This window comes from Athene cunicularia, assembly GCF_003259725.1.
Source record: "Athene cunicularia isolate RWA chromosome 2 unlocalized genomic scaffold, athCun1 chr2_part1, whole genome shotgun sequence".
Taxonomy (NCBI): Eukaryota; Metazoa; Chordata; class Aves; order Strigiformes; family Strigidae; genus Athene; species Athene cunicularia.
In genome coordinates, this window is record NW_020799095.1 from 83,132,162 (window position 1) to 83,147,956 (window position 15,795).

General features: G+C 36.2%; 1 protein-coding gene across 1 annotated transcript in view; it reads right to left on the minus strand.

Annotated features, from left to right (window-relative positions):
- The window catches only part of TMEM245 (transmembrane protein 245), a 114,882-nt gene that overhangs the window by 52,688 nt on the left and 46,399 nt on the right, over positions 1-15,795 (minus strand). The window contains exons 10-14 of the mRNA XM_026843085.1: positions 15,476-15,558; positions 13,242-13,332; positions 12,359-12,457; positions 8,960-9,091; positions 1,303-1,425 (exon numbers count right to left, since the gene is read on the minus strand). Coding sequence (XP_026698886.1) covers positions 1,303-1,425; positions 8,960-9,091; positions 12,359-12,457; positions 13,242-13,332; positions 15,476-15,558 — 528 coding nt within the window. The remainder of the gene's footprint in view (positions 1-1,302; positions 1,426-8,959; positions 9,092-12,358; positions 12,458-13,241; positions 13,333-15,475; positions 15,559-15,795) is intronic.

Here is a 15,795-nt window from a genome sequence, read left to right on the forward strand (position 1 = left end):
TGTATAAGCCATTAGGCATCTAGAGCTAAATTCTGTGTCTGAGCAATGAGTGCACTGAAATAATCTGCAATTATTATAAAAATGTGTCATTTTTAAGTATACTAACTCCTCAGACACTGTTTTCAATGTGTCATTATGGGTGAAGTTGTGGACTAAGTAAGAAAAGAAATTAACTATTTCCATGCAATCTTTTCTTTACTAACTGAAAGACAGCTACAGAACAACAAAATCAAGCTGCCGTGATTTTCTTCATTTCAAAACAGCTACTCCATTAAGTCTTACTGTGATCGGTTCTTTCTTAAATACTGGAGAACCCACACAGCTGCCTTGAAATGCTGTTAAATCTTATTTCAATTTCGCAGCTTTGCCTACAAAGACCTCCTCCTGAGCTAGCATCAATAAATACAATGAAGTTAAATTAGTAATGTACTTTTCTTTCTATCAAATGTTTTTGAATCCTGAACTAAAAACAAAGACATGAATTTCAGTCAAGCTTCCAAAATCAGTATTTGTTTAGTTAAAACAGGAAAAAGTCCCAGGCCTGCGCTTTAGGAGTTTTTTATTTTAAGTAACAGCTGTCACAGCAAATTAGAAGAAAGAAGTTACCTCTACCATTACAAATTACTGCACACAGCCGTGGAATTTCGAAACAAAAGAAACTATAAACATCTAGCTCACTGAACAGTAACACATTGGTTAAAGAAAACACCTTTTAATAAAAAGGTTTCAGACTACTACTCAGTGTGGACAATAATATTAATAAGAATTAACTCTGTGTAGGAAGCATTCTGCAATTAAGAGCTCACAGAGGTTAAATAAAAACATAACAACCCCCTCACACAGATTTGCTGGAGACCATTAAAAAAAGGGAATGTAAGGTAATCCTTGTGAAATAAATACTTTTGCTGACATTTCCTTGTAACAATTTTTTCTTTCTTCTGAAAACATTGGCTTGTTTAAATATATGCTTAAGAGGACATGCCATAAAAATCTCAGTAGTTACGAAGGATATCACAAGTTACAGCTCAGTATCTTCAAGGCCAGAAACAAGAGTTTTCCATAAACAGAATGACAGGAAGACTGCCAGCTCCTTCATGTGGAAGCTACACAAATCTTGTCCTCTGCCTAGAATGAGCCCCCAGACAACAGATTTGAAAGTTGCAAAATCTTAAAGAACTTTGGTGTTAGATAAGGTTAGAAGACACCTTCAATGCTCTGCATTTGATTTTTCATTGTTACATGTGCAATTATGTTCCTTCAGTAAAAGAGGCCATGTAAACTGATGACATACATACTACTTACCACTGAAAGCACAAAATTGAGAAGAGCTGTCCCGCTATGGAAGAGGATTGTCACTAATGTTGTAACTGTAGTAAACAAGAGACTCACATTGCGACTCATCACTATCCACAGAGACTCCAGGATCTGGAAAAGGAGAGGGGAAGCAAAGACAAAATATTCACTAGGATAGATAACTGTTTACATAGTGATTCATCTCCATCCATCGAGCCATACAAAGAAGACATTTCTTAAAAAAAGAATAATCTTCCTTCACGCCTAAATTATAGCAGGTAATATCAACCCAAAAATGTCTACTTGACCAAAGACAAGTTTCTAGGTAGATGGCTATAAGGTTTTAGAACTTTTGTCCAAGGTTCAAAATTATTTCATTACAAAAAATAGCAAAAAATTTATATGTGGTGACACTTGTTTATTGAGATCAATGTCACCACCAACTGAAAGCAGATAGTCTTGGCAGAGAAAACTCATCTTTTCAAAATGAGAAATGCTAAAACACAAAGAACAAGGAGTAACATCACAAGATAGAAATAAATCAATACAGCTTCAAATCAAATAACAGAATTACTACTTTAATAAGTTTGTTTTATGGTAATGAGATTCATATTTTTCATAATGTCTGCAGATAACTACACAAGTTGTGATTTTGAGCAGAGATGCATCAGTTAGTCAAGCAATTATGGCAAATAAATCAAACAATGCTAGACAATCTATTAGATTTTGTACAGGTTTGGGGAACCGATCAATTATTAGCTACAGATAGTAGTTTTGAGACATGCCTTTAAACACAGAATACCCACTACAGCCAAATTAGTTCATGTATGCGTGCAGACACATCAGTCTGAGTAGGGCAGCAACTTCACGAGACATCAAGGACATAAAGGCATGGCATGGCATGGCACAGGGAGGCATCCTAAATGCAGTGCACAGTAGTTTCACAATAAATAATTCAGAAGGAATGCAGTAAGAATGTATTAGCCAAGGTGATTCAAACATATACAAGAAATAAGGTTACAAACAAAAAGCCGTAACTTCTTTCAGTCTAACTAATATAACTGAAAAAACTGTAAAAGCTCTGACACAAAAACCCTTCTCCAGGTTCAAAGCTGTAAGTGAAGACTTCAAAACTCTTGGTTTAATGAGTATCTTAATCAATTAAGACTGAATTAAAACAAACAAAAAAAAACCCAAACCCAAAAGGAAAAAAAACAATCCAGCAGCTGGCATTTCTAGAACAGACAAAAGAGTGAGAGCCATGTGACTGTCTCTCCTTTGGAACTGAGTGAAGCATATAGAAGATAATTTATTAAACATAAACTTGGAAGGGACTATGTGCCTGGAGAAGTGACAGGGAATTATAACATAGTAAAAGCAGAAAGATCTACTTAGTTCATGCTGCTTACTATGTAATGGGAATTACGACTTTTAAGGGTCGTCATTTGAAGAGATTTTATTAGTCCCTCTTGAGAACTCAAGTGAGGTTAGAAGCGAAGATGACGTTCTGATGAAAAATGTTCTCCCACTGGTACCTTCCTTCTTCTATGGATTAAGAATTCATTCTGGGGGCACAGCAGTGCTGTAAGTTCCTGCAGCTGCCAGGTAACTTTATTAAACGTACATTATACTATGATGACGGTAAACACAGAGAACAGTGATTTTTGAGGGAACAGTTTGTACCTAAAGCAGAGGCCTTTCATTTGGTATTCAGTAAAAATAGTACTGCCATTGCTAGTAACAGGCTGTAAGCTGTATGCTAACTGTGCAAGGCTCCAGTCCTAGATGTTTAAGCCTGTTGATAGAACTTGGCATGTGAGCAGGAGCTTGATGCCACAGGTAGCCTGTTAGGATGTAGAGTTTAATCACAGAACAGCAGCAAAGGCCTTGAAAATAGGGACACAGGTTGAAAACGAAGGCCCCTGAAACACAAGCAGTTCACTGAGGAAGAAGGCATTGAAGACACACAATTTTAAGAGCTAGGAAAACACTTCTTTTGCTTTAAGAAAATGTGATAGCAATTAAAGAAAGGAAAAGAAAGTCAAACCTCCTATGGCACCTCCAATGACCTGGAAAAGTAACGCCTCTCCAAGTATCACATGGCATATAGTCCAGGGCGGAGGTCAAGGAATGGGAGTTGTCCAGAAACAAAAACACATTATAAAAGGACAAGCTCCTTAATTTCAGGGAAGATGATGTCCATTTCAGTTCTACCCTTTCAGATTTAAGAGCTCTTGAGCCTGCTCACTTTGACTTCTGTGATTGAGACCAAGGATAGCAGCTATTAATGCCAATTATATAGCATCACCACAGTGGTATTCTATCATTACAGCTCATTGTAAGATATGACTGTTAAGAACTGGCCACTTTAAATAAGTAACAGTAACATTTAGCAGATTGTAAAACAAACCATTAGCTTGAAGTGTGTTGTTTATGAAAGCTGGTCTAGTAAAGTTTTAAAGATTGAAACTAGCCTCATTTACCAGTCTTCTAAATACTAAACACAGCAATCATTAATTCCCTCCTTTGTACACCATCCCTTGCAACACATCAGCTGAGCTGATATTGGTGAGCAGTTCACAAGGAAAGGGGCTTGTTCCATGTACTATTAGAGAGAGTACATCTGGTGAGGGCTGAGAAAGTTTCCTTCAAAACAGTATGTTCTTCCAGTATAGGTTGTAGTTGTTCAACACTTTCCCTAGAAGCTTTAGCCTAAGGAGCTGATAATCAGGAATACACAACTGCAGTTAGTTTGAAAGTAGTTATCAGGTGGTTCAATCAATATCAGGAATGGTTCTCCTAGAAGAACATCCTTGTTAGGCAGAGTCATAGAAAGCATTTGCTTTAGAGTAAGCATGGATAGTGCCTTTCGTTCAGCTTCAGTATGTCTTAATGAAAGCAAGTGCATCTTTTAGGACTTGTCTCCAGCAAGTTCCTCTTTATGCATATGTACCATTAAAATTTCAAGACACATGCTTCTCATCACTAGGATGAGAAGACAGATATAGCAGACATTAATCATTACTGAATACAGTATCAGAAAGTGCTCAAATACTTCACTAACAGTCACAAAATCAAAATACATGTACCTGCACCTAAGAATTCATAATGCTGTTTGATTCAGAGCATACTGCTGCTGAGTTAATGAGCTCATTTACTATGCATAAACAATTTCTAACACCTTGCCAGTGGAGACCAGTTCTCCAAAGCACAACTGTGAAAATTTATGCAATAATAATAGTTTTAATGTTACTGTTATTAAATAACTGAAAACCATACCTCTTTCCCCCAAACACTGCTTTGTAAGTAGCCTTAAGAGATTAGTCTTTAAAAAAAGAGCTATTAAGCTGTACAGAATTCAAGGCTCCCTTATGCATCACACTGATGTGTCACCATCAGCATCAGTTGCTGTCCCTTTCCAGTCTGTAACAGGCAAGAAATCAAAATTGTGATTAATGCTCTTAGCCATCTAAGTTGTCCTATTGGCCACCTGCACATAAGGTTTAAAAGACACTTGACCAAAACAAGTATATTGCTGAGAACTTCAAGTCAACAAACTGCTGGAGGCCAGGTAAATTAATGTACCTGATTTTATTATAGAGATCAGTAACAGATTTATGAAAGGGATAAAACTGAACACAATGAGGTATTAAGAAAAAAAACTTGCCCTTCTGTATACTTCTAGTATTTTTTTCTGTTCATAAAGATGGATCATCCTGACAACTCAAATTACAACAACAGAACAAGTCAATAAAGCTTTAAGGTAAAAAACAAGCAATGGACTTTGTGAAGAATACTACACATACTAGTACACTATGCAAGATCTAAGGCTTCTTGCTTCAGTTAAAAGATGATTTCCAAATAAATGTTTACCCATAAAGTTCTGGACTAACCCTTCAATGACTCGAAAGCTCTTTTTTGAAAAAACATCTTTGCTTGACCTTTACATGAAATGGAGACAAAACAGCAACAGAAAAAGGACTATCCTTCAGCATCACATCTTTGACTTTCTCATTGTAAAGAAATCAACTCTTTCTCTAAAAATATGCATCAAGTTGAATTTCACCTAGCCTGAAAAAAACAATTCCCATTATGAAAAAAAAAAAAAAAAAAAAAAAAGAGCATGGTAGTTAGAGTATTACCAAAGAATGGACTGTATTAGCTATAAACTTAGGAGGCTACTTGAAGAAATACTCAGGGCCAAAGAAGACAATAGGGTATGTGGTCACTCAGTGAAATAGTTGAGAAACTGACTTGATTTGGACCACACAGATCAGTCATGCCAAATACATGGATAAAGAAACCTAACTGAGCTGAAGCTCCCTGTGTACGTCTTAATGGAAGGTCTTCTGTCTTCATGTCTGGGAAATCTTTGAATAAGATATTGGTTGTTGGTGAAATGATGAATATTCTTGTGCAGGAAGCAAAAAGATCCATTTAAGGAGACATTACCAACATCTCATATACCATCAAGGGAGTTCTGTGGGATCATCCACAGATTTAGCCAGCAGCTATTTACTGTTTCAAGGTTTCAAGCCTTCAAGAAAAGGAGAAAAAGGGTATGCATGAAAAAGCAGCTGAGTGGGGAAGAAATAAGTGGTTTTTTATTTTTCAGAAATTAAATCATAGTAGTCCAGCTACGTACCGCACATTTCATTCATCTGACAAACTACCTTAGAATAGAGCATGGGGCACAAAATTTGAGGCATAAGTGAGGATCCACTCTAGTTCTCTCCTCAGAAATGCATGACTTGATAAACTGGTTTATAACACTACTGCTTCTAAAGAATACTGGAAAAATCTGAAGCTGAAAGGCAGAAGTGCTGCTAACACTGAAGCTTTTAGAAAAAAAAAACCAAACAAACCCATGATCTGAAAAAGCTTATCTTCACATTAAATCTTCAGGCAATTTACATGTTTATATAGTGAGTTACTTCAAAATAATTAAGGCCTGTCTACATCAAACTAGAGCTAAGCTTAACTGCTATAATGAACAGCACATTTTGAAGGGGGTACAGAAGCCTTCTATGCTTTTATCTGATACTCAAAGTACTGAATCGATGCATATTGTTACAAATTAAATGAATGCCAGTAATTCCCCAGCACAGCTATACTAGTGATTTAATTATATGCTTTCAACTCTAATATGGGAGTTTCTTCCACTAAAAGAAAAGCCTAAAGTGAAACAGTTTTATCTGTCTCCTTTTAACATTTTTCTTACAGCAAACGCTCCTTTTCTTACTAAAGACAGTGAACACTTCCTATGATTTCCATCAAAGGAAAAGAGCTTATCTGCTTGTGATTGCAATACAACACTGTCAAACAGCTGTATTTTCAGAGAATAGTCATCTGCACTATTCCAAAATATTTCAGAAAGCCAAGGGACTAGCAAGACAGTTATTCTATGGTGAACTCTAGCCTTAATCTATGCAGAAGTATTTATTATGTGCAAGTAGTATGATCGTACTTTATTCTTTTCCAAAAGTGGAAGAAATCTCACTGTAACTGCACACCCACACACACTTCTTTGCAGTTACCTGTCTTTAAATGCTCCGTGTGTAAAAAAAAAATGTCAAAGCAGTTTTGGGAACATACCATGTCTTGCTATATTCTTAAGAATTGCAGGTTAGCATTGATTTCAAGTGTCCAAATGCAGAAACATCCTACAACCTGAATTACAGCTAACCTATTTAACCACCCCCCCCAGCACCTCTCCCACAATCCTTACCATACACAACACTCAACAACAAAAAACCCACAAAACAACCCACCCAAAGATCCACAAGACACAAAAAAACAAACAAAAAAGCCAAAAAAACCCAAACCAAACACAACAAAATCCACCCAAAAGAAGAAAAGAAACTCCCAAGAACTACGCCCCTCAAAAACACCTACACAATTTAAAATCCTTCCCAATTTGGCATGCCATTCTAATAATTCATTGTTCCTCTTCAAAATATCAAGAGATAGATTTTCATGCTCTGACAAAAACACAAGCCCTGAATACAGTAAGCTTTCATTGTATCCTAGGGTAGGTAAGCAAATTTCTTAGAAACACCAGACTTAGAGATTATGGAAATAAGAATAGCTTTGACTAAGTTTTAATGACCTAAACAAGTGCAGAAACCAGTTTTTCATCAATTTTAATTTGAACTATCAGTGTAATATTTATGCAATTCATTGTGGATGAGCAAGCCAACAAAGAAAATGCTGCCCAGTAAGGATGTGAAATCAGGATTTAGAGCTATATACCATGCTGACTGGTTTACAGTCTGTCATTAAGGACATGAGTGTATGGAGGAAAAGGACAGGTGTTTCCCCACGGCTGATGAACAATGAGTTTACAGAAATAAACAGGAAGGTAAATCAACTACTGGCACATTTTTTTTTCTCAATTTCTAGATCAGAACTAAGGCAAAGCATGCCAACTAGATGAAATTTTAGTATTAATGTATTTCAGTCTTAAATATTTATTCTCTTTACACTATTTCCTGCATTATTCTAGTTTATTTAGATTACTGAAGCACACTTATCATGGTTTCTGAGCGCTGTGAAGCAATGCTGTAAATGACAAGGCTAGCACCTATTGTATAGTTTCTCCTCCTTCTCTCTCTCTCGCCTAGAAGGAAACTCCATATTGATTTTAAATGATGATGTGTTGTGCATTTTTATAACTCTCTTAAGCATGCAAGGTCAACTTTGAGAAAGTACTAAGCAAATTACACTATTAACTAAAAAAAGGTTCACTGCAATAAAAAGTTTCTCTCAACTTTTTTCTCGACTCACATCTTTTATGGCAGAAACTGTAACTATTTAAGCAGCAGTTGAGGGGGGACAGAAAAAGCACACATATCCATCAGTCTAAACCAAGAATTGCCTTGAGGCTAGCTTTAATTGCATCCACAGAAAGGTTATGTTGTGAGTTAGGTATAAAAAAATACTCTTCCAAAATAGATAAATAGTAACCTGAAGATACTTTTAGTTTAAGACAACAGCTCAAGTCAAAGATGAACTATGTCAGGAATTGACTCTGTATATTAAGCATTTCAGATTTAACATCAATTTTTTAGAGGAACATAGTTACTTCAGTTTGGATTACTTTCAATGCTTTTTCCTTTTCTCCTCATGAGGTGAGAGGTCCACTGCATTAATTCAGGAAATCACACAGTGTAAAATATTAATTTCATTCTCCGAAGCACTTTCATAGAAGAGAGAAATAAGCTGCTTTCAACCCAATGAATAACAACTTGAGGGGAAAAAAAAAACCTAACAAAAAATATTTTGTTTTCACAACCTCTTGGTCAATGTTTCTTCAATTACAACCTAGATAAATTGGTCTATGTTTTAAAAAGAAAAGACTACATAACATAAAGCATTTAAAAACAGCTTTCAGGCAACACAGGCAATCCTACAGTAACAATCTCTCTCAGAAAGAAGTCTGGGAAGTTAGTATTAATGAAGACGCTGAAATCAGGAAGGCTTCTTCATCATAACCAGTTCTGTCTGTAGAATGGTTATATCCTAAGTAGGCTTAGAATAATTGCTAACATAACTCTAAGTAACACTTGACAGTGTTTCCATCATTTTCCATGTACTTGAACCCATAACCTTACTGTTACCTGTTAAAAATGAGACCAATTTGGTGATAAGGGAAAAAGATACATACCGAAAGAAATGTTTCAATGTTATCATGAACAAATGATGCAACATCTTGCCAGTCCAGAATATCACCAAGCCAGCTGTTTTGACGGTTTATGTGCCATTTGTGTCCTTTGTGTCTTCCAGAATGCGTTACATTCTTAAAAAGAGAGACAAAAACGTAAAGAAAACAGACATCTAGATAACTTAGACGTGAGAAAGCCAAAGACTAATGTTTTGTCAATGAGGAACAGATCCAACATGCACCTAAGTACTTAGAGCTTCTTTAATTTGTGTCCTCAAAAATACCTGGAAGTACACTGGAAAAATTAAAAACTGACAGAAAAGCATAGTTAATTATCCCATATAATTATAGTTCTGCATACTGTATATTCACCTCAGTTAAACATTAGCTTTTCTGCTTGACTGATACAGTAGTATCTTTCTTGCTCTTTATGAAATCACACAAGAAACAGATAATCACTTCAGTTACTAACTACATAATTTACCGTTTGCAACATACAACTCTTCCCAGTACAACCCACAAAGTAAAATACAAGCACAAGCCAAACCAAGTAGTTTTCTCACAATTAGTGTCGTCTACTCCACTGGCAATGTTCAGTCATGCAAAAGCCAAAAGCTAATCTGGAACAAGCATAGAAGATTTCTTCTGACTATACACCCTTGTAAATGCAACAAATGCAGCAAGACAACAAAAAATGGCCATAACCCCAACAGCTAACGCCGTTAAGTGGCTTCACCCCAATCATAAAGTTGCCTATTGTCCAAATGAATCACACCTGATTACTGTCTAGCATAAGACTGTTTGACTCAGTCTGGGACTGTGTTTCAGAGAAAGATGACAAAATTCTACTGTAAGCAAGTCTAAGCAAACCCTCTGATTACAACAGATCTCATTGGAATCTTTAATAGCAAGAGGCTTTTCAAGTTCTCAACTCTGATGTTTCTATAAGCATCCCACTACTCTTGTTAGAATTTTTTTTAAAAAACCCTTTTTACCAGCCTGCATTCAAAATTACAGTATCTTTTTTTGGCACACATGGCAAGTAGTGTTCCAAGTGAAGTCCCTGCACAGATTTATTTAAGAGCATTACATTTTCTGCTTATTTACCAAATCTCCATAGATATATTGTTACATTTATGATGCACAATTAGCAATGTTCTTTAACAATCCACAGTGACAGAGATCTTTATTCTGAGCTAGGAGTTTATTTAGAGCAGGAACATATGAGCAGTCAAAAATCTCCCTCCAATAGGTCTTCTGTATTTGTAAATTGTATCAAGAACCTATTTTTTGTTCATCTAGTTCTACTTTCAAAGCCAGCTCTTGCCATCAGCTAGCAGAACTAGGTATCATTTGCAAATTTTGTAACATTGTTATTCATACATATTTCAAGTTCATTGTTATTCAGCAACTACACTGTTGTAGCACCTAAGGTCTTAAGTGCTGATAAATAAGGGATTCAAAGAAATTGTCAACTGGTTCCTCTTCAACAAATTCACTAGATCTTAAAAACAAAACTAAACCTCACACCTGGAATAGACCAGGAAGAAGAGAGTCTTGTCTTTGAGAAAGACACCTTAATTGCATACGCTATCACTTTCCAAGTGGGTTGTTATTCTGTTACTATTTTACTTCATTTGGGTACATAGACACAATGGTAACTGATCTATCACAACATCTCTAGAACCATTTAAAATAGACACCACTTGCTACCTACTGATCTTCTCAAAAAGTAGCAGTTAATTCTTGAATCCACATTTTGTCAGTAACTTTTCCTCAATTCTACAGCTTTCATGGAAGAGTATCACATGAGTCTGGGTTCTTCAGTCACCTCCAGACTACAGCAATACTATGCAGGCCTCAAAATGAAGTCTAATTACAGCCGAAATAGTGGGGAGCTTGAGAGCTATACTGAGAGCTAGGTGTCCTCCTGCACTATCCCCTAGTTTACCAGTTTTTAGATACACTGAAGGACCACACAAGGCTACTGCAATATTGTGAAAGGAAATAGCCAGGTGGAAAGACATCTACGTGGATATGGACTGTGACAGAAGGGGCAAGATTAAAAATATGTGAAGGAGTTACCTGCAGCCCGCAGATACTCAGGTGCAGCCCAGCATGCCAGTGGTAACACATGATGTCTAGTATGCAAACAGAAGCCAGTGGAACAGGCTTCAAGACTGTAGGCAGTGAGCATCAGTGCACTGCTGAAACTCCTTCTGCCATTTTGATTGCTAGGAAAGCTGTTTCTTACCCTACCAGAAGAGCATCTACAAGAAAGAAGCCTCATAGTATTCCCTCAAATAACTGCTGCAGGGAAGAAATCACTCAACACAATGAACACATATACCACCCAGTATGCAGCAACAAAAGTACTCCTACAGCACATGCAATGACACAGAACCCTACTGAACGATACAGTGCTACGAACCATGCAACACAAAAGTTATACTAGTAAAAGCAACAGGTTGATCAGTATAACTGCATCAAAAGTAGGCATATATCTTGGTCAAACATTTAACACTGAATACTCCCAGGTGCTGAAAGCCAGCAAAATCTATTGAAGATACAGCTCTAATTTCTCCTCAGTGCTCCCATATTCCTCAATAGCATCATATTATCTCTCCACATGCTCTTCTACAGCATTACCTTATCAGAAAAAGAAAGTGATTATTTTCCCTTATATTTGACTACTATACTGAAACTCTATTAATATAAAGATCTTCCTGGAACTTTAGAGGCACTTTAAAAACAAATGCATAAAGAAAAGCATTAATATACTATAATTGCAATTATTTAAATATACGTATTTCAGGGGTATGACTTCTGGATTTTCGTATTTCCACTGCACCATGGCTAATGAATTGCTTTCCCTTTAAAAGGCAAACAGCACTGGCAGCATGAAAATGATTTAATTCTTATGAACTTTTCAATATTCAGTGTGCAGAACCCACTATAAGAAGCCTAGTACAGTTGGCAAAGATGTATTTTAAGAAACTTAGTGAAAAGACAATTTCTTTCACAAAATTTCAAATTAATAAGTTACACAAATCATGTAGAATATCAGTTTCCTTCTCCTAACCCCTCAAGATCACGAAAATTCAACAGAAAGCTCCAAATTATGAAATACTAAATATAAAAAGTGAGCAAAGCATAAATTAAATTGCATACCTAAAACATGAAATAACTATTTAAATGAAGGACACAGCTCTGGCTGTACTCAAACATTGACTGTAGAATGACATATCTTATACACTCAACATTTTTATCTACTTTTTACTATCATTTTTACTCAGCATTTCAACTTTTGCTAGTCATTTCCTCAAAAATGCATACTTAGCATAATTATCTCTAAGCACTAAGTAATAGCTTATACAAATACTATTTAAATAAGTTACCCACCTTCACAAACCAGGAGTGATAAAGCCTGTCCCAGAGCTCTAGCACTTGTTTTTCAATCACAGCTGTGTTATTCACTTTTTCTCCTAAAATCTTATGGAGCTAAAACATATAAAAACCTTTTATTATACAAGATAGAATGAAGTGGCATGTGCTGATGAAGTCCAAGCTAGATGATTCACATGACATTAGCAGTAAAGGCATGGCCCAAATCCAAATGATTAGGAAAAGCTGCATATCAGTATTGAATATGAACTTCAAACAACATGGTTCACAATGTGAAGATTTTGTCTATAAAAAAAAAAATTCTACTGCACTAAGCTGAAGACTTCTTTCTGCACCAAAAAAACAATGCCGTCTCAGAAATGCTTAATTGAAAAATCTTTGATCATCTTTAGAGTAAATATTTCAAATAATTTGAGATGTGTGCTAGATATCAAAATGTATAAACAAGAATTCTGGCAAATTCTCCTGAAGAAAGTTAACTTAAATTAAAAAAAAAAAAAAAAATCCAATCTACCACACACAGCCCACACAGAAATTACAATACGGGGCAGGGGGGGGAGGAAGTCTACACCATCTACAAATTTACAATTGAGCAGCTAAAGCCAGATGAAAAAAATTACTCATCATTATTTGATGCATTTTCACTGGCAATCTTGTTAAAATGATGACATATTTTTCAGCTCTTAAAAATAAATACTCCTCTGAGCAGAAAAGACTACTGAAAACACTCCCACATTCCTTCAACTCACAAACCAGAGTGGGTCAATAAAACAGTTAACAACATAGAAAAACATCATTAACAAAAATCTTGTTATTTTTTTTACTTTTATGAAATACAAGAAATTATAATATTCAAAAAGGTGGGGAAGCTCACTCTTACCTTATGTGTAATCCATTCTCGGCCATATTGGTATACATTATTAGCTGCCGAATTGAGCGCCTTCTGAATAACCTGGGCTTCTGGGAGCCAGCTAGGTTGTTTTAAAGAAGGAAAACCAAGTTAACTGCTATGTATTCTACCCATTTCATTACACCCAAAACACACCACAAATTAACATTTTGAAACAACAAGAAACAGTTCAGGTTAAATACATATAAACTTAATACTACTAGAATATTTCTGTCTACATATCAAGGAACAGACTTTCTCATAAGCAAAGCACAACTAATCTTGGGCACATCATTGCATTTGGAATTCTCCAAGTTCCCGAAACATTAGTTAAATTGGTATCTCAACTTTTTCAAGAGATCTGCTCTTCCATCTGTATGTGTGCTATTTACACTACATTCTTAGAAATTTTCCTAGTGTTCTAGTCTTCTGAAAACACTACATGAAGCAGTCTCGTCAAGCTGCAAAGACAACCTTCTGAATTGAGCTGAATCTAAATTGTTAATGTAGTTTCCCTGAACAAGCGACCAGATGAAGCAACAGGTTTGGGCAGCAGTTATTTTTAAGCCCTCAACAAACAATCTGCTCATTAATTTCTTCAGGAATTCACATCACTTTCAAGCAACAGACCTACTGAGTTTCCAGCATTTCAATACTTGTGAATACAGGGCATACATTCTCTGCTTTAACTTTCTTTCTACATCTTGATTCAATGGTACATATTGGAGCCCTTCCAAAACAAGAAATAAACAAACATTCGGGAAATAAAACTGCTGCATTTGTTCACCTGACTGAAGATCAATATGGAAGCTTTTCTGTCTGTACAACCCTTCAGAAATGTTCTGCATTGGAATTCCAAGACATTTCAGTCAGTCACCTCTAAATGTAATGTAAGCATCAAGCTCTGAAAGCTGGCAAAGCTTGATGGATTTGGCAAGACCTATACTCACTCCTAATGAATTAAAAGATAGTGGCTTGGATGCTTCAAATCTGGATGCAAACACTGGAAGTAAAAATTTTAGCTAGAATTCTGATAATTGCTCAACCAGTACTCCAGTATTTTCATTATGTGAATAAGCTTCCGACAGCCAAATTTTCATTTTCATTAGTCGTACTTATTTCCATCTTATGACAAAATTGAAAGGCCAAACAGCAGAAGAGATGTCATGAAGGAACAAACATACTTTAAGTGCTTTCTGTTCTCTTGATTGCATATTAAGTATTGCTAAAGCACATATTACTGTAATATTTATTAACTGTATCATTTTAGTTCTGTTTTTGAAAGTCTCTCTTGCTCTTATAACACAGCATGCACTTTCCTTCAATCATGTCAAACCATCATCACTTCTGTTTAGAAACTGCCCTTGAAAAGTCAACGATTCTTGTCCAGGAGACAGTTCATTTTCCTGTTAAAGCCTGGACTCACCTTTACTCTATGTCTGTTTAGCTGAAGCAGAATGAAAGCAAACTGGAACATCCTCCCCTCAAAATCACACTCTTCAGTCTCACCTACGGTTCGTCTGCTGTTCATGCAATCACTTCTCTGCTCATCAGTGTGCCCTTGTTCTCTATATGCATTTCTCTCAACATCTTCTCTCCCTTACTTGCCTTGGTGTTTGCTTTAATCATTACATAGACCATATCTTATGGACTTCCTACTGCATACACTATACGTGTCTACTCTTAACAGGAACAACCCTTCCAAACTGACCCATACCAAACTCTCCCACATCCACCATTTTTTCCACCCTTGAACTCTTCTTCAGTTCACTCCAAAAACATTTTCTTCAACTTCTATTCCCTCGAAGGCATTCTGCAGCCAGCTTTCCAATTGAAAAAAATAATTCAGCTCTTATCTCACAACCTTCTACAGAAAGCATTCTTTACCATTACTTTTCTTTTGCAGGTAAAAGGGAAAAGAATATTGACCTCTTCATTCTCTGCACTATCTAAGTTTTTCCTCCAAAACTGTAACTAGAGAAGTTTATGCAGTGCCCTGCTCCACCGAAGTCCAACCAGTCCTCAATGAGGTACCACACTGACAATCCTCCAGAGTAATGCATAAACACTACTGCTGCCTGAGAGTTTAGCTTTTACACCTGCGTGCAACAGTCACTTCCATTTCTATTCACCTAGGGGATTTTTTTAATTAAAAACTATGCTTAAGAGCACCCGGAAGCTTGTTCATCCACCCTATACTATTTGCTTAACTTCATCATTCTTACTTTGCCCATTCTGGGTGACTGGCTACTGTCTCATTGATCAAGCTGCTTGTGACTTGAATCATGTGAACACTCTCTTGATGTACCTACATTAAATATAAAGAGGAGAAATGTTATGTAATACATACCAGAAATCTTCCTACATTCTTTCATTCTTTCTCTTTTTTTTGGGAAGGGGGTAGGTAGGGGGTGGGAGTAGTGACCACTTTGTACACTTATATAGTAATTCTTCCAACACAGACAACCAATTATGAAGAATTAAGTGCTATTAACCAAAAAAAGCAGTCAATACAATAAACATCAGTCTCTTCTGACAATTTTGG